Here is a 19792-nt window from a genome sequence, read left to right as displayed (position 1 = left end):
TTTTGGCTTTAAAGCTGTGCGACGACTGATCGGCTCTCGTTTTGCCTGTGGGCGATTTCCACCTGGTTCTTTCCGATTAAAAGTCCGCAACTTGGCACCGGCTTATATAACTTGTTTGGAACGAACCGAGCACTCTCCAGAGACCATCTGGAGTGCTGATCAAAATTTCGGATTTCTTGTATAGCGCGCTATGGTATCCTCGTCGGATGTAAGAGAACCTTTACTTTTACGAAAGGTTAGACTACGAGTTCTTTTTTAGAACGTTTTGGGTTTATCCGTCGAGGCCAATCGATGGGCAATTTGTTTTTTTTTTATAGTCGCGGACGGACAGTGTGCTTGGATAATATCTCTCGAAAATATTTACGACATCTCGCTTTTTCCGAAAGGTATATCCTTTGTAGTGAGAAAGTTACGATCTTTGTTTTTAGAGAAAATGAATTTGGTCTTGCATGACCATTGATACACAGTGATTGTTGTTTAAGTTAGTTCCCATCCAAGGACTGCTTGAGAGGTATGCGTGTTTGGAGACCCTTGTTTTGGGTGTTTCTCTGGTCAATCTCCGATTGTTATGGCTTATTGCAAGTGAATCGGGACACCAAAATAAAATGAGTTTTATTGGAAAAGTTTCGAAATTATCGAGTACATGTGTGGATATTCCGAACTTTGTGGGAGTATACGAGTATACATACCCACTCCCCCCCCCCCCCCCTTTTTGGAGAGGGGGATAGTTGAACTTGTCAATAGGACAAGCTGCCTATGTACCTCTTTCGAGGATCAAGCCATCTCGTAGTTCTGCTTTGTTGTTGCGGGCGTTCCTACCCAATAGAGGTTTTCTTCTTCCTCGGTCATGGGTCTTTCGAAGGACGCGTCCTGCCGAGCGGACTGGGTTCGCGTTCTTCTTTGGTGGATGTCAGCACCGTCGTCCGAGTGATCGAACTGGTCGCTTATATCTAGGTCGATGCGCTCGATTTCTTCTCCTTCGTTGCTCTCGGTAGGAGGTGGAAGGTTCTCTGCAGTTGGTTGTGCACCTGGCTGGAGCGTTTCATCAGGGTTTTGGCCTAAGGAAGCCTTGTCCGCGTGTGCAGATCGATTGCCCGGAGTCTCAAAATCAAGTCTTCTACCACTGCGGGCTCTTGTGGTCCCGCGCGGGGCTTTGCTCCTGGCCTTCGCCGTTAAGGTTTCCACCTGTTTTGCGAGAGAGGACACGAGTTTTCCTTGTTCGTCCGACTTTTTCTGAGCGGAGGCGAACATTTCCTTCATCTGGTCTAGTATCGCGGGTGACCGTTTATACGTTTCCAGCTGGAGTTTTATCAGCGTTGGCATCGACGGGAGTCCTGTCGTGCGTTTGCGGGTCTTTGTCAGCGTTGGTCGTCATTTCGGACTGAGCGTGTGTGGTTGCGAGAGAGATAGATCCGTACCCCCCTTCCTTCTAGTGCCAAACTGTGGGAACCGAAATTCACACCATCGACTTTTGTTAATCGGAGGAAAGCAAAGTTAACCTAGCCTTCCCTGAAAGTCCCGGTTATCTGCTGGGTCACGCACAACACAATCAACATGAAAGATTCGAAAGTAATAAATCATAAAAGAGCAAAAAGAGAACAAAGAGGTCTTATTTCCGAATTCGCGTTTGAGCGTGAACAACAGGTAAGATCCTAGGCCACGAGAGCTGTCGGTATATTCGTTAGTCTAGCCACCTAAGTTCTAACCTAGTCGAGTCGCAGCTTGATAGTAAAAACGGAAAAAAACCTAAATTGCTCTGAGTATTAAGTTTGCTTTGAGAATGCTCCCTTTCTCTTCGTCCTAGGTCCTCCTTATATACTCCTCCTTAGGTCGGTTTACCTCTTCTCGGGCCGGATTTGTCGTGAAGCGGGCTTTTCCATATTTCCTTCTTCTTTGTGAATATCTTCGGAAATTTGACATTTATCTCTTCCCGCGGATGAGATAAACCATCATACCAGTCTTTGGGTTCAAGTCTTTTGGGACCAAAGTTGGGACGTTGTCCGCAATTCGGACCCTCTTTGGGCCGTATCGAGACTTAAGCGTTTTTACGATTTTACTCGCGAAGTTGTCGTTGGTATAGGCATGGTTCTTCCAACGGAACCCTGTTTCTTCGCATAGCCGAGGCAGTTGGTGTTAAGTTAACCGTAACCTGTCCTACTACGGAGAATAGGAAACCGTTCGAGAGACATAACCTTCCCAACTTCCCGAATACTTTCGACGATGTTTTTTAGACAGAACATTGGTGTCGTATCAACGGACCCGAATACTGAGTTACGGAAACTTCGGATGAAGATGCATGGTTATGGGATAGGACCGGGTTCGGAATGGTCCACAGAGAATTGGCCGCGCTCGCCGGGCGAGCTGATCCGTGCCACGATCAAGCTCGCCGGCGAGCCGACCGGCAACACGGTCGTGCTCGCCGGGTGAGCTGGCCCGTGTCACGGCCGAGCTCGCCGGCGAGTCGACCGGCAACACGGCACGGCCGTGCTCGCCGAGCGAGCTTGTTCGTGTCGCGGCCGAGCTCGCCGGCGAGTCGACCGGCAACACGGTCGTGCTCGCCGGGCGAGCTGGCCCGTGTCACAGCCGAGCTCGCTGGCGACTTGACCGGAAACACGGCCGTGCTCGCCGGGCGAGCTGGCTCGTGTCACGGCCGATATCGCTGGGCGATCCGTTTCGGCTGTTCGTTTTCTCGGCTTTTGAAGTTTTAACCGAGATTCGGTTTTTCTAAGGAATTTCGGACATTGATTCCGTCGTGACCGATTCTGACCCCAACACGCATGCCATGGTATCGGGCATCTTTTTGGAGTCAGTGACCTGCTCGGTTTCGGGTTAATCGTAGCTGAAAGATGCAGTGGGCCTTTTGATGATATGAACACTTTGTATGAGCTCTTGAAGAAATCTATCAGCTTAAGTGTACTAAAACCTAGTTCTTGGAGAAGATAGATGAGAAGATCAGGGCTACGAAAATGAAATATGAAGACGACGACAAAAAAAAGTGTAGATAATGTTGGATAATTTTAAGCTTGTGTAAACTTAACATATTATTAGATGTTTAATATGTTAAGATAAATACAATAAGGAAACCTAGAAATAGGAAAATGAAGTTTCTATTTAGGTTAAGTTTGTGTTTTCCATATCTCACATGTTAAAGAGAATTGTCTTTCATATAAATATAGGTCTAATAGAGAGGTGTTCATAAGATCTAAGAGTGAAATATTGAGAGCTTTAGTTTTGAGTAGTTTGTAAAGCTATTAAGAAAAGTTTTTCTTATAATTCTTTGTTTCCTAAGAGACTTGAATTGGTATCAGAGTTATCATCTCGGTGCCGCATCTTCGAGCATGCCACCTCCATGTAGCATCTACGTCCTTGACATGTAAACACTCCGGGTAGTTTATCTCCATAGGGGTCTTGTAGAGACGGTTTGGAGATCTTGTCACACGAACTAGCAACCTTCCATGCGAATCTGTGAGCGTTAAGTAGACATCTTTCATGTTAACCTCACATCAGTTTTCTGTTGCTTTCCCAAGACTCAGTTTGTTGTGCTTCAGGTCGGGTATGTAGTATATGTCCTTGAGTGTCTTCTTCTCTCCAGTCTTGCACAGAAAGGTAACCACACCCTTTTCTACAATGTCAACACACGATCCATCACCAAACTTCACCTTCCCTTTGGTGTTGAGATTCAAACTCGAAAATAACTTGTTCCCTGTCATGTGATTGCTCGCTCCATTATCCAAATACCAGACATTTGCATTGCCTTTGTCAATATCAAGATTCTTGGGAATCACCTTATCTTCGTTCAAAAACACCACCTCGTGTACATAGAGTGCAACGGCCTCTTCTGTCTCATTTAGGTTGGTTTCTTGATTCTTCTCCGTCTTCTCGGGACAGACAGTTGCGTAGTGACCAGGCTTGTCACGTCTCCAACATATCAGCTTTGAACGATTCTTCTTCGAGTTGTTATCTTCGGTGTGTGACGCACGGTTTTGGTTGTGTGACCTACCTCAAACCTCTGCCTCTACCGTTCCGTCCTCTTCCTCTACCACGGGAGTTCTCATAGCCCCTCTGACTATGCTCTTCATTGTTCGAAAACATCAGCTTCCCTTGGTCTTCTTTCTGAGTTTCTTCTCCTACACGCTCCTTGTACGCCATAAGCCTTCCAATTATGTCTTCAAACCCCATCGAGGTGAGATCTAGGACTTGCTCAAGTGATGCTACGACCTGGATATACTTGTGTCTCGGAAGACCCTTCAAGAACTTCTTAACCATCTTGGATTCTTCTATGTTCTCTCCCAAGGAGATTGCTTTAGATGATAGGCATGATATTTTCCCCGTGAAGTCATCGACCGTATCGTTATCATCCATCTTCAACCTATCAAACTCCGTCATCAACGTCTGAAGTCTCGCCTCCCTTACACGATCAGCTCCTAGGTGTCGTGACTTGATGGCGTTCCAGATCTCTTTTGATGCGGTTTGTTCTCCCACCTTGAGAATCAAAGTTTCGGGAACAGATTGAAACAAAAGAGCTATCGCAACATCGTTCTTCTTTTGATCATCTGAACCGTGTTTGATCGTGTGCCACACTTCATGAACACGAAGTAGAACCTTCATCCTCATCGACCAAACTGTGTAGTTTGTCGATGACAACATCGGACATTGGATGGATGTAGATCCAAAGTCCTTTGTGCGTGGAGCCCTAGTCACGTCAGCCATCTTGCCGTCGTGATCTCTTGTTAACAAGCACCAGGATCTTAAGCTACAACTTAAGCTTTAGATAGAGTCTCCAACCTGGCTCTGATACCAATTGTTGGGATTGTGAAATCCCGTGTCCAACTCTATATTGTCCGATTAGTACAATATTGTCCACTTTGGGCCTAATTGGCTGGCCCACATGGATTTATTTTTGGGCTTCTTCCCAAAAGGCCTCGTACTAATTAGAGTTGGACATCCCTTTATATATTAGACACTCCTTGTCTAAACTTCCAATGTGGGACTTGGATTGACATCTCTCATTCTCCCCCTCAAGCTAAGGACCACACACCTTGTGCCCTTTTCTCTAGCGAATCATCTTGGTGCCTTGTCGCATCTTCGACATTCGACACCCTTAGTCGCAAGGTTACTTTGAGTGGCTTTGAGGATGTTCTTCCCACAATTCCAGGATCTTCTGACTAATCTATGCTGAACCTCCCTTTCCACCTTGAATGGTCTCATTCCTACTCGAAGGGTATTTTGGTCTTCTTGCAGATTTTCTTCAAACCGCTCTGATACCAATTGTTGGGATTGTGAAATCCCGTGTCCAACTATATATTGTCCTATTAGTACGATATTGTCCACTTTGGACCTAATTGGCTAGCCCACATGGATTTAATTTTGGGCTCTTTCCCAAAATGTCTCGTACTAATTAGAGTTGGACATCCCTTTATATATTAGACAGTCCTTGTCTAAACTTCCAATGTGGGACTTGGATTGACATCTCTCATTTATAAGATATATAAGTTATGGAGTGATGAACAACATGGTAAGGAAGGAGATGGTCGTAGGAATGTCGTGTGTAACACACGAAGAAAGCGTGTGTGACGCATGTCTAGCAGAGAAGCAGATTAGACACTCATTCCCAAGTGTAACACACGAAGAAGTCGTGTGTGACACATGTCTCTCATTCCGGAGTGTAACACACGGATTCGTGTGTGACGCATGTCTAGCAGAGAAGCATATTAGACACTCATTCCCGAGTGTAACACACGAAGAAGCCGTGTGTGACACATGTCTCTCATTCCCGAGTGTAACACACGGAGAAGCTGTGTATGACGCATGTCTCACAGGAAAGCATCTCAGAGGCTCATTCCCGACTAAGACCATGGTTCGTACATCAAAGCCATTGGGATTATTGCTTGGAGATTTGTGTGGACGAATCACACCATCAACGCCAGCAGATAATCGTGAGGCATTCTATCGGTTCAAAAGATTTCACACCGATAGAGGAGGAGAGTTTGCCTCAGCTATGTTCAATCGAGGATGCACCGATAGAGGAGGAGAGTTTGCCTCAGATGAGTTCAATTTATTCAGTGAAGATAATAAAGTTGAAGCTATGGCAGCCGAGGTGGATTCTATCACAAGAAACAAGGCGTGTGAGCTTGCGGATAGATCGGCTGGTGTTAAACATACATGGGAATGTGACACAAAGATGGAAGCGTGTATCACAACGCACGTACCAGTGGAGTCAAGGTTAGAGATCTCAAAGGCTGAAGACGAACCAGAGATAAATCCGTTGGGTGTTGAGCAGAAGGCCGACATCCTTACCAGAGATCACGTACGCAAGATGGCGGATGTGACCAGAGTTATCGTGGCAGCGAGCTTCAACCACAAGACTCATCGCAACTTAAGTGAAGAGGTCTGGAGAAGGTTCTAAAAGAACTGGGCCGATTCCGAGAAGAGGCGGTACGGAAGCGAGGAGAGCATCCGGTCTAACCTTGAGAATAATGTGATCCAATGGGTGGATTCGCACACCATGGTGTGGTGAAGGAAGATTACTTGAGGATTATGTTCAAGCAAATGAGGAGCGTAATCGGAGCTCAAGAAATTGATGTCCCTAATTCAAGTTGGAATTAAGGGGGTGAATGTTGGATAATTCCAAGCTTGTGGAAACTTAACATATTATTAGATGTTTAATATGTTAAGATAAGCACAGTAAAGAAACCTAGAAATAGAAAAATGAAGTTTCTATTTAGGTTAAGTTTGTATTTTTCATATCCCATAAGTTAAAGGGAATTGTCTTTCATATAAATATAGATCTAATGAAGAGGTGTTTCATAAGATCTAGTGAAATATTGAAAGCTTTAGTTCTGAGTAGTTTCTAAAGTTAATAAAAAAAGTTGTTCTTATAATTCTTTGTTTCCAGACTTAGAGATAATGACTCTTCCTCGTCGGACTAAAAAGAATCCGAAACCGAGTTGAATTGACAAGTAGTTTCTTTTTTTCAACTTAAATTTATTAATTAAATCGTTGACTATGATACAAATACATGTAGCATACATATGAAAATACAGAACAACAAATAGCATAATGAAAATAACAACATATCAAGTGAAGTAAATAGTAAAGATGATTTTTCTTCCAATATTTTCTTTATCAGTAGAGTATAATTTTACTAAATTTCTTGCGAGCTTCAAATCTTCGTCGCATCACAAACACCAATTTTTTTGTTGTATTACGCTGGCCTTACTCAAAATTAGAGTTATAAATATTTCCCGGTATAGAATCAAATGTACTGATTCAACCGTGGAAACTAAAATCTGGAAAAATCAACTTTTAACGATTGTAAGAATATCGCCATACAACAAAAAGAATACATCTTTCATTATGTACTGTCATTTTTTCCATAGTGGTTTCCATGGTTTCGACGATAGTTCATATTTATCCACACATCGATACCAAATATACTGTATCAGAATATAGATAGTTCATGAAGACATTATACACATCAATACACATCGATAAAATTGCAAAAAAAAAAAGTAAAATATTTTTCGCAAAAAAATTATTATGGGCCAATATATGGACCAGTGTGGCTCATGAAAAGTATACAACAACTCCGCATAATAATTAAGGTAATTCTATCAAATAGTCATTTTTAAAATTTTGTCACAAAATAGTATTTAAGGAGGAGACCAAAATAACCATTTTTATTTTAAAAATTTTTATTTTTATTTTTTATTTTTTTAAAAAAAAAATTGAAACTCTATCCTTAAAACTCTATTAAATCGTAAGTCTACATTAATTAACTCTTGGGTATAAACGTATTTTGTAATAATTAAGGTCTCTTTTGAAAAAAAAATAAAAGGTTATGGTTTTTGTATGTTGTGTGAGGGATATTTTGGCCGCGTGGAAAAACGTCGACGCTGTCCCCGGAAGTATCCACCGCTACTCCTTGCTTCAATCTCTTTTGATTTTATTTGGCTGATCTATCTCGTATCCTCAAATATTCTGCTCCAATCTCCTTTTCTTTTTTCCTGTAAAGTTTCTGGTGAAAGGTGGCTAGTAAGTAGTAATCGTGCTAAGGGTAGTTATATAGTTAGTTATAGATTTTAATCAGACTGATTTGATGGAGCCGCCGCGAGTGGGAAACAAGTTTCGGCTGGGAAGTAAGATCGGCAGTGGATCATTTGGAGAGATCTATCTTGGTAATGCCCCCCTTACTTGTTCTTTAAAATCAAACTAGATTTTGACCCGCCCAACCGCGCGGATATTTGTTTTCATTTTTCTATATATAAATTATTGTTTTTAAACATTAGTGGTATATATTTTTAACGTTAATTATATACTTAAATGTTTATATAACTATTTCAAATACAATAATTTTATAATTTACATATTATAATTAATCAATTGTTTAAAACCGTATATATTTTCACTTTTTATTATATATTTATCTTATTGTATTTGCATTTAGTTATTAAGCAAATTAATATATTCATGAAAAAACATATTTGCAAAATTGTTTTGTATTTAATTTATGTTAAATTTTGATCCGTGTTTCAAAGCTGTATTTCTTTTTACTAATATTTTTCATGCTTATTCATTTTAGATAATATATTATTGTGTATACAAAAGTCTAAGATATGTTAATTTTTAGACATGTATTATATGGTTTGCTAATTTTAAGCTGTTCTATCATCATATTATATTTTTAAAATAAATAATTTATATTTATGAAAATAAAATTTATAAATTTATCAATTGAATATACTTTTGTCATATTTTTATTTAAGTATAATGATTGTTTTAACATGATCATGACTATAAAGTAGATAAAATAGGATATAATTTATTTATTTTTCATTTTATAAACGATAACTTAAAATATATTAAATTATTATTAAAATATTTTTACACAGATTTATTAGAATTTTTAAAATATAATATATAAATATATAGTATATTTAAAATGAAAATATAATATGATTAAATTAGTTACAAAGATTTTATATTATAAGCTTTAAAGAAATACATGTTAATTTTTATATATTTATTATATAGTTTGCTAATGTTAACCCATCTTACCAACGTATTAGATTTTATTTTTGAACATAAATATTTTATACTTACGAAATAAAATTTATAAAATTTATAAATTTAATACAATTTTATTATATTTAGCTCAATATAATAATTTTCTTTTAATATGATTGATTATGATTATATACTATATAAAATATTACAGAATTTTTTATTTTTCATTTTATAAACGATTACTGAATTTATTAATGTATAATAATATTTCAAACTAATTTCAAAATTAGTGAAAATATTTAAATATAATTTCAAAAATGAAGATCTTGTAAAAGTCTTTTAAAACAGATTTGTTAGAATTTTAAAATAAATATATTTATATTTAAAATGAAAAGCTATCAAAAGATATTATAATTAAAGTATTTTAAAGATTATATGTATTATTAGTCTTAATAAAATACATTTAATAAGATTTTTAAGTGATGGTCCAAATTAAAAAAAAAAAATCACACATGAAAGAAGTCATAACTTCTATTTTAATATATAAGATTTGCATCTTGTTTATTTCATCTTTTTATGAGTTTAAACTGTTGTTTTGTAGGTACAAATATACAGACAAATGAAGAAGTTGCCATTAAATTTGTAAGTAGAACCCTTTTCAGTTATTGATAAATAACATTAGTATTATGTTAAAGCTGTGGTTGTGGTGGCATATGTGTATAAGTATTATGTTATTGTTTCATCTTAGTTTGTTAAAATAAATAACATTAGTTTTTTTTTTTTTTGACAGCAAATAACATTAGTATTACTGTGTTTAGACATAATTCGTAATATAACATCCGTGCGGATATTTTTTTTTCATTTTCTAAATGTATTTAATATTGTTACAAATGTTTTAAATATTTTTATTTCCGTTTTAATATTATATATTGTATAGTTCTATATTATTATTGTTTATATATCTTATTCGACATTATTAATATATAGTGATTTGTTTAATACATTTTACTTTGATATTAAGTTGATTGCTTACGAATATATTTTCGAGATATGTACAATCTAAAATAATCAAAAAGAGAATCTCCTCTAAAATATGTTCTTTTCTTTAATTAATACATCTTTCATATAATATATTTAAAAAAAAAAATTATTTATATTATAGAAAATATATATTTTATGACATTAACTTTTCTTTTTTTTATTAAGATTCCAAAATATTAGATTAGTTTCATTTTTATAACATATATAGTTTGTTTTTCTGTGGTGCATTTCAAAAACTTATTCTTTATTATCTATGATTTTATCTTTTGTAAAATTTAAAATATTATCATTTTGAGTTTAAATGTTATTTTCAAAATTGTATATTTTTCATGAAAACTTTGAAAAATTACACAACTATTGAGTTTAGAAGATTACATGAAGTTTGAATTTGTTTTGTTACTACATTAATACATTATTTTATAAAAAAAACATTTGAACATTTGGTAAGATTTTCTAAATTTTTCTCAACAGATTTTGTTATAATTAAAATAAAAATAAATTTCTAATTAAAATTTTGATTTTTCACTAATATTTGTCGTTAATACCAGTTTGGTTTACAGAGTCTGTTTGAGTCTGTTCTGGTTGATGATAAAAAAAAATTATTAAAATTTCATAGTTTTCTAATAATATATTTTTAAATTGTATAATTAAGAACTAAAGGTTATTATATATCATTATATTTTGTATATAAACTTTTAAACAATATATTATTGAGAGTTTCAGTATAAATAAAAAGATAACATATAGTTGTAGATATAAAATTCCTATGTTAATAAATTTAATTTTGCATAAATTATTATATAGGTTACAAATTTTAATCTATTTTATTGATGAGTGGTAACTTATTTAAATGAAACAATTTTAAAAAATTAAATTTTTTAATAACTTGAACCCGCGAGAGAGCATCTCGTCAGCTTCGTCGAGAACAAACATCTTGATGGCATCTGCACGGAGCGACTGTCTACGCAACATGTCCAAGACACTACCGGGTGTGCCGACAACAACGTGGACACCGGATTGGAGAATGCGTTGATCCTTACGGACGCTTGTTCCGCCGACACACGCGTGGACTTTGACGCCGAGGTAGTCGCCGAGAGCCCTCATAACCTTTTCGATCTGCTGGGAGAGTTCTCTGGTGGGGGCTAAAACAAGAGCTTGGCACTGAACAAGAGTGTAATCAGGCTGCTGTAGAACGCCAGAGCAGAAGGTAGCGGTCTTGCCGGTTCCGGATTGAGCTTGCTGGATCACGTCAAGACCCTTGCAGAATGGAATGATTCCTCTCGGCAGATCTGCTGAATAGCAGAAGGCTTCTCAAAACCTGGCCACACATATTAAGATTATATATAATTAATCACCGCAGAAAAATACAAACAGTTTTCGCAGTAGTGACATTAAGCTCTGAAACAAAACTAAGCAGACACAATGAAGGTATAGTGTGTTACCGTAGGCATAGATGCCTCTCAGAGGATCAGACCTGAGTTCCATAGTATCAAAGCTATAGCAAACTTCGTCAAAAGTCGTGTAGAAAGTTTCCTCTCCTTCCTCGCCGAGTCTGAAAAAGTATCATACAACTCAGTTGTCTCAGACAGTGATTAGGTTATAGAGTGATTCAGATACTGAAATGAACTAACATGGCATTCATCTTAGAATCAAACTGACGAGGGTCGTATTGTGTTCCTTCAGTTGCCCTTCCTGCCATGACTGGGAGATGCATAACAAAACAAAAAAACAAAACGACATTGTAAGAAAAACATTCAAATTTATAAGCAAATTAAACTCGTTGTTTCAGATCTCAAAACCACTTGAAGAGAAAGCAGAATCAAATCAAGCATTGAAAGTTTGGATTTTATTTATAACTAGGGGTGTGAATTTACAATAAAATTATTTTATATAAAAATATATTTTAATTTTATATAACATTTGAGAAAAAATTTTAAAATTAAACATGATTAAGAAAATTCTAAGATCATATTGTAAATTTAATTTAATTTTATTGGTTTGAAACGAAAGAACCACTAATGTTTTTTTAAGAGAAAACAAAACTAAAAATTAAAAATTAAAAAATATAATGGTTTATATTCTTTTGGTTTTTATTTCACTTTGATATAGTTGAATAAATTTAAAGTAAGAATAAGTAATACATTTTTTTCTAAGAGTTTCAAATTATAAAATTATTACACTAATAATTTTCTCACGATAATAAACTAAAATCGACCTCAAGATAAATCAACTGAAAAATATAATGTAATGTGATAACATTATAAAGACTTATATTTTAAAATACTATATAAATAGTTTCAATAATTTCGTAGATAATAATTAATATATTTTATTTAATGACAAATGATATTTTTAATATATGTCTGTTTCAGTTGATATTAGATTTTCAATTTATAATGAAATAAGATTTAACTTTTAGTGTTTTAGTAATTATGCATAATTTCTTCATGATTTGCTAATGATATATTATAAATAAGGTGATACTTAAAAGACTATATATGACCTCTCAGACGTCATCTTCTATGATCATCTGCACCTAGAACTGAATTCTAGCATGATGAATAGTTGAGCAGAGAAAAAGCATAATTCTCAGAGAAGTTATACTTGCATTTGGTGACAATTGGATCCATGAAAGGCTCCTTGGCTCTTTTCATATGAAGCAAGCAAAGGGCAATGTATCTTTGTCTTCGTTGCTGTTGTTGTTAGTATCATCATTATCCTCATCTTCAATTTCCATAGCTTTATTTTTCTTCATAACTTTCTCTCCCTCTTCTCACTCCTTTTCTATCTTCATCCCGGTTTGTAATCTTCATTGTGATGCAAGACTTACATCCATCTCCATATCCGCACTTTCCGTTTTCTTTGTAATCCTTACAAATTTTTGGCTAGCAATCAAATCTAGCTGAGATACTCTTTTTTTTTAGTAACTTTCTTCTAGCTGAGATACTATGATATGAGAAGAAACTCTTAATGGCCCGTACATAGTTGTACGTTTTCCTCAATTTTGAATTTATGATAATCCTAATTATGTCTTCTTATTTCACATTTTTCAAAAAGAAAGCACCTTTTTTACATCATCAACAATTCTTATTTAAATAAAAATGCAATCATGCTTGATTATTGTGTAATCACTAATAATTTAACTACTTTCTCCATAACTAATCGTGCACATTTGTTTTTTCCTTCATTATACTAAAAACATATGTCCAATATCAGTGATGATTTTTGTAAAGAAACATCACATCGTTGACTAAAAAAAACGACACATTCAGTTAAAATAAGTAACCTCTTTTGTTGCTCAAACATATAAGAAACTGTGTCATCAAGTTATGTTCAACTTATTGGGTTTTCCGATAAGTCAGGGCTTCATTCAAATAGTTTATAAGTTGAATACATATGTCTCATCACAGGAGAAGCAACTATACTTTCGTTCCACATCTGGCATCAGAGGAGCAATTTTTGGGTGGAGTTTCCGAACCGGTAGACTGGCATTTTGTCTACTAATAGTGGACAGATTACCCTAAAGTAACGTTCATAGCTCATAGAACCGTTTGATAAGATATAAGCTACAAACTTTAAATAACAACTCTGAATTTCACCTTCAAATCTCTGTAACTTGTTATTCAATTTAAAAAGATGACTTACAAAATGGTACAGGCGTACACTGAATAACTGAATCTGAATAAAAAATTTACAAATCCATCACTTGAAGATCTGTTGAACTCTCGCCTCAAAAGACCTAAGTTTTGCTTTGTTTATGATTACAATCCTCAATCGTAATTCCCAAAGACATCCAGCACTTCTACTTATGTTCAACAACTCCTTTACTGAAAATATCCCGAGAGAACAAATGTCTTCTTCTTCAAGCTGCCAACTCATCTGCCAAGCCCGCACCTTTTGACTTTCTCTGTTTAACTTGCTAAAACGTTATCCCATGCGTCTCTGAGACAATCACAAAGATTATCTCAACTTGAAAAATATATCTTATAAAAATACAAAATGAGATCAGTACGATCAGGACAAAACAATTCAACTATATATATATTATTTTCATTAGTTTCTAAATTTCATGGTACCAATATATGTGAGTTAACTCTTGCACATGGATACACATAAAGATAAGGTAACTAGTCATGTCCAAATACTCCTTTTAGCTGATTTTATTACCTTGGTTGTCAAGGCTACGCCTGCCATATGACATAATTAGGGATGTTAACTACAGGGTTAGGGCCCAGCCCTCTTTTGTTTATTATAAACCCAACCCTATTTTAACCCAACCCAATTTTAATCCTATTATAATCAAGGGTTAGGGCTGGTACCAGGGTTAGCTCATTTAATTGAAAAAAATATTTCATTTATTTTTGTTCTTAAATTTTAAAGATAAAACTAGAAAAATTAAGATATGATATGATTCTTTCCTCCAATTTGTTGAGCATCAAAATCAAAAGTTTTCCTCCCAAAATCGCAAAATCGAGTTTTTGCTCCACAACTAAGAATAAAATTTTTCCGTCAAAAAAAAAATTGTGTTTTTTTCCGCCAAAACCTAATTTGAGTTTTTCCACCAAAACCACAAAATCAAGTTTTCCCGCCAAAACCGTAAAATCGAGTTTTCCCGCAAAAAACGCAAAAACCAAAAAATCGAGTTTTCCTGTCAAAACCGGCAAATCGAGTTTTCCCGCCAAAACTGTAAAATCGCGTTTTCCCGCCGAAACAGCAAAATCAAGTTTTCTGCCGAAACCGGCAAATCGGGTTTTCCCGCCGAAACCGTAAAATCTAGTTTTTCCGCCAAAACCGCAAAATCGAGTTTTCCCGCCAAAACTCGTTTTTCCGCCGAAACCGGCAAATCGAGTTTTTCCGCCGAAACCGGCAAATCGAGTTTTTCCGCCGAAAACTACAAAATTGCATTTTCCCGCCGAAACAGTAAAAACGAGTTTTCCGCCGAAACCGGCAAATCGGGTTTTCCCGCCAAAACTGCAAAATCGAGTTTTTCCGCCGAAACCGCAAAATCGAGTTTTTCCGCCAAAACTAAAACCGCAATATCGAGTTTTCCCTACAAAACCGGTAAATCGAGTTTTCCCGCCAAAACCGTAAAATTCAATTTTACGGGTTTTCCAGAAAAACTTAATTTTACGTTTTCACAGGAAAATTCGATTTTGAGGTTTTGGCGAAAAACTCGATTTTGTTTTTTTGGCGGGAAAACTCGATTTCGAAGTTTTGACGAAAAACTCGATTTTGCGTTTTTGGAAGGAAAACTCGATTTCGTTGTTTTAGTTGAAAACTCGATTTTGCAGTTTCGACGGAAAATTTCGTCGTTCAGTTTTTGGCGAGAAAACTCGACTTTAAGTTTTTTTTGATGAAAAACATTATTAAATATTGTATAATAGTTGTGTGAATCAAAATAAAAATCAAAATAAAACATTATTAAATTTTTGGCGGGAAAACTCGATTTTGAAGTTTTGACGAAAAACTCGATTTTGCGTTTTTGGAAGAAAAACTCAATTTTGTTGTTTTAGTTGAAAACTCGATTTTGCGGTTTCGACGAAAAATTTCGTTGTTCAGTTTTTGGCGAGAAAACTCGACTTTAAGTTTTTTTTGATGAAAAACATTATTAAATATTGTATAATAGTTGTGTGAATCAAAATAAAAGGGTTAGAATTTAAACTCTGGTCCTATTATGATCAACCCTATTTAAACCCTGTTTAAAAAATGAAGGTTAGGGTTACAAACGGGTTTGCAGGGTTATGGCTAACTCTGTTAGGTTGAGCCTATATTAACATCCCTAGACATAATCGATGAGTAATAAGCATGCTCATCACTGTCACTACATTTCAACATGCGATTCTGTAATAAATCCACTAAAAATATCTCACATTTCAAACAGAAGAATAGAGGGATATGAAAAAGACTTGAAAAGAAATGTCTAGTTATTGGATTTCTGAATTCTATACCATAAAAGTTATTCTATCTGTTGATCTACCTCAGATTCTCCCATTTACTAATCCCTGCAAAAAAAAAAATTTTAAAAAAAGAAGAAATTATAGGAGAATGCAAGCCAGCAGAAGAATCATCGCACTTTGTCTCTCGTACCATTTGCTCAGACGTCGTTGGATACAATAAATGTCAAACTCTGCTTCATCTTTATAGTCATCCTAAATTTATAACACGATTAGCACTACTTATAGAACGAAATCAAACCCCTCTAAAGTGAAACGCAATCATATATTCATGTTACCTCATCCTGACAGTCTTCTGTTTTGATCGATGGCGAACTTGGATTTCCATCAGGATCACCACCATTTCCCTTTCGTGGAACAACGGCTCGAGCCCTCTTTAAGGTCTACAGTTCCAACCGATGGAAGCCATAGACAATGGACTATTCCAAAATTATATCCCAATCTGTAAATACAGATCTCGATTATGATTTCTTATTGGTCCAAAACCAGTGTGCCCGTTGCAATTAGTTGAAAATTAGAGGAGGTTAGGGTTCATAAGTTGGAATTTAATTACTTTTATCGTGAAGAACATGAGGAAGCTTGCCATTACCAAAGCAACGTTCTCGATCACAGAGCACAGCGTCGACATCCCAACGATCAAGCACTGGGGAAAAGAAACAAATACTTCACTTGGGGAAACAAATAGAAGCCTGCATACCTACTCAGCCACGATTATTATTTTCTCAAATTTGTTAAGATTGTGTTGTTCATCACTGGGATCTTGCAAATTTATAGGAAAGCTTTACCGGTTACCTCAGAAGATGAAGAGGTCTCGATTCAATGCTAGAGAGTGGGTCGAATGCGGTAAATCACGTTAACGCACGGATTTAGGGAGCACATGAATGAAAATCAGAGCCCTTATAGAGAGTTCTTCGGAGGAGGAATCATCTGAAGAGAAGGAAGCGACACAAAGCTTTGTTTGCCGATATTACAAAAAAGATGAAAGCCTATAGATATTGGGTCTGAATAATATGATTGCAAGAAAGCCCATAGAGAGGATATTTTCGGTTAACGACGAAAGGAGAAAGTTGATGAATGAAGAGCTGCCAGGTGTCACCAAATGCCCCTCTCTCCATGCTGACCTAGCACAAGGAGAAGGGAGAAAAGCCTCATTTATTGGTATAGATAGATACAACGAAAAGTATCCATCTTTCGTAATGTGAATGGTACATTCCCACTGATAATCTAATTTCTCAATCTACATTGTACAGAAATCGATATATAACGATTAACGAATCAAGCATTGCGTAGTACGAACCTAAAGAGAGAGAGAGAGAGAGATTAAATCATACGTGATGCTGTTAGCAAATTGAAGAAAGAGAGAAAGATTCAAAAAGACGAAAAACTCTTCGGATCTGCGCAGTGGAGTTGAAGAAGAAAGAAGTGAAACTGTTAGTGACTGGCTTTTCTTTTGGGCTTATTTGCCAACTAGGCATACTTCAGCAATAAATTAAGAATATATCAATAATTTTGATGTTATTAGATTTCTAGCATTTGTATAATATTTTTTCGGTTTTGTCCTTTTTTCTGAACCGGTTGCTAGCAATGAAAAAATATTGTGATTAATAAATTTATAGTCATGTTGATTAAAAAATTACAATGGAAAGAGAATGGTTAGAAAGAAAACGGAGTTGATGATCATTGCAGTGGTAATGGTCATTGCAGTGGTAATGGTCATTGCGGCGGTCGTGGCTATCGCACCGGCGGTGGCGTTGACTACGAGATGGTGACTACGGTAAGAGTGATCATGGATGAAACAGACGTCATCAATCCAAAAGAAGCGATCATCTTTCAAACAAAAATTACTCTGACTACGATGTTGGTCATGCTATGAATGTGATGATTGGAAAAAGAGAACATTATAGAAGAAGATAAACTGAGTAAATAGAATAGAATATTCTAAATGGTATACTTCATAATAATGAAATTTTAAAATAATTTAATAATAATGGAGATAATGATTACTCCAACGTCAACCCAAACTTTTATATACTAAATCCAAAACAGTAATTACTAAATCTTAAAAATAAATATAAATCATAACCTAAATATCAAAATAAACTCAAATATTAAAATATGCAAATAGAAAGCAACAAACAAATAGCATAGTACATATTGTTCAAATTTTGAAATGTCTATGATTATAGGGAAAAAAGTAATGTTTACTCCAACGTCAACCCAACTTTTTATAAACTAAGCCTCAATACTAATCACTAAACCTTAAAAAGAAATATAAACTCAAACCTAAATATCAAATATGCATATAGTACATAATATAAAGCACTGTCAAAATAGAGTAGTAACAAACGAAATAGCATAGGACATATTAATTTTCAAATTTTGAAATGTCTCTGATGACAGGGAAGGAGGTAATGTTTACCCCAAAGTCATCCCAAACCTTCAATTAACTAAATCCAAAACATTAATCACTAAACTCTAAAAAGAAATATAAACTCTAATCAAAATAACAAATATGCACATAGTACATAATATGACGTATTATTAAAATAGAATAATAACATACAAAATAGTATAGTACAGGAACTTACAGGACAAACAAGGACGCCTCGACCGTAACACCGATGTGGTCTGTAGATTTAAGAAGCGGAGACGACATATGTAGCAAAGATTATGGATTTGGAGGTGGTTGTGGTAGCTATGGTGATGGTGGCTCAATGATGAATGTGATTATCAATGAGGAGATATTGATTACGAAAAAATAGATATTGATTATAGAAAATTATGGTGATTAAGAAGACGATAAATATAAAATACAGTGTGAAATTGGTGATGATAGTATTGTAACGGTGACAGATAGTAAGGTGGTGGAAAAAGAAGAAGAAATGTGGTAGTTGATAACTGATGAAGAAGAAGAATATATTTTTTTCTTTCATTAACCAAAAATAATAAAAGTATTTTTTTGGTTATATAATTAATTATGATTTGTTTTGGATCTATACAACCCAATTTTCCTTTTCTCTGTAGGTTTTTCTGATTAGGAAAAACGGAAAATAACAGAAATATTTTTTTTTCCTTTATTTCCCTCCAACTTTTGATTTTTTTTTTGTCATCCGAACTTTTGATATATTACAATTCTTTCTCTTTTTTTTTTTGTCATCGACTTTTACAGACTCATATTGACTCTGTAAACCAAACTGGGTGATCTACATCCATATGAACAAACAAATAGCATAGTACATATTGTTCAAATTTTGAAATGTCTATGATTATAGGGAAAAAAGTAATGTTTACTCCAACGTCAACCCAACTTTTTATAAACTAAGCCTCAATACTAATCACTAAACCTTAAAAAGAAATATAAACCCATACCTAAATATCAAATATGCATATAGTACATAATATAAAGCACTGTCAAAATAGAGTAGTAACAAACGAAATAGCATAGGACATATTAATTTTCAAATTTTGAAATGTCTCTGATGACAGGGAAGGAGGTAATGTTTACCCCAAAGTCATCCCAAACCTTCAATTAACTAAATCCAAAATATTAATCACTAAACTCTAAAAAGAAATATAAACTCTAATCAAAATAACAAATATGCACATAGTACATGATATGACGTATTATTAAAATAGAATAATAACATACAAAATAGTATAGTACAGGAACTTACAGGACAAACAAGGACGCCTCGACCGTAACACCGATGTGGTCTGTAGATTTAAGAAGCGGAGACGACATATGTAGCAAAGATTATGGATTTGGAGGTAGTTGTGGTGGCTATGGTGAT

The 19792-nt window shown here is 35.3% G+C and overlaps 1 protein-coding gene, 1 long non-coding RNA gene and 1 pseudogene across 5 annotated transcripts; all 3 read right to left on the bottom strand.

Annotated features, from left to right (window-relative positions):
* Positions 1–3503: 3503 nt before the first annotated feature.
* LOC106403715 lies at positions 3504–4710 on the bottom strand. Its single transcript, XM_048759874.1, has 2 exons — positions 4001–4710; positions 3504–3918 (listed from the first exon to the last, which is right to left on the bottom strand). The coding sequence occupies exons 1-2, from the start codon at positions 4708–4710 to the stop codon at positions 3504–3506; spliced, it is 1125 nt and encodes a 374-aa protein (XP_048615831.1).
* A 6133-nt stretch (positions 4711–10843) lies between these two features.
* LOC106405183 lies at positions 10844–11746 on the bottom strand (annotated as a pseudogene).
* Positions 11747–13653: 1907 nt separating this feature from the next.
* On the bottom strand, positions 13654–18087 carry LOC106404685. 4 transcript variants are annotated; one of them, XR_001281074.3, is made up of 5 exons: positions 16794–18087; positions 16555–16644; positions 16280–16443; positions 15996–16196; positions 13654–13989 (listed from the first exon to the last, which is right to left on the bottom strand). It is a non-coding gene; the product is annotated as an uncharacterized LOC106404685 (long non-coding RNA). The 4 variants fall into 4 exon arrangements; XR_001281072.3 differs by lacking the exon at positions 13654–13989 and having other exon boundaries at positions 15870–16049; positions 16135–16196; positions 16794–17117; XR_007324692.1 differs by lacking the exon at positions 13654–13989 and having other exon boundaries at positions 15870–16196; positions 16555–16698.
* Positions 18088–19792: the final 1705 nt, after the last annotated feature.

This window comes from Brassica napus, chromosome C6 (genome assembly GCF_020379485.1).
Source record: "Brassica napus cultivar Da-Ae chromosome C6, Da-Ae, whole genome shotgun sequence".
In the NCBI taxonomy this organism is placed as follows: domain Eukaryota; kingdom Viridiplantae; phylum Streptophyta; class Magnoliopsida; order Brassicales; family Brassicaceae; genus Brassica; species Brassica napus.
The sequence above is the reverse complement of the archived record's forward strand: the minus strand, read 5'-3'. Positions and strand labels throughout refer to the sequence as shown.

What these genes read in the sequence shown, in the direction of transcription:
- LOC106403715 (XM_048759874.1), bottom strand. Translation starts at nt 4,710, where the DNA reads ATGGCTGACGTGACTAGGGCTCCACGCACAAAGGACTTTGGATCTACA. An exon ending in GGTAGAGGCAGAGGTTTGAG is followed by an intron (nt 3,919 to 4,000) that starts GTAGGTCACACA and finishes GATATGTTGGAG; the next exon opens with ACGTGACAAGCCTGGTCACT.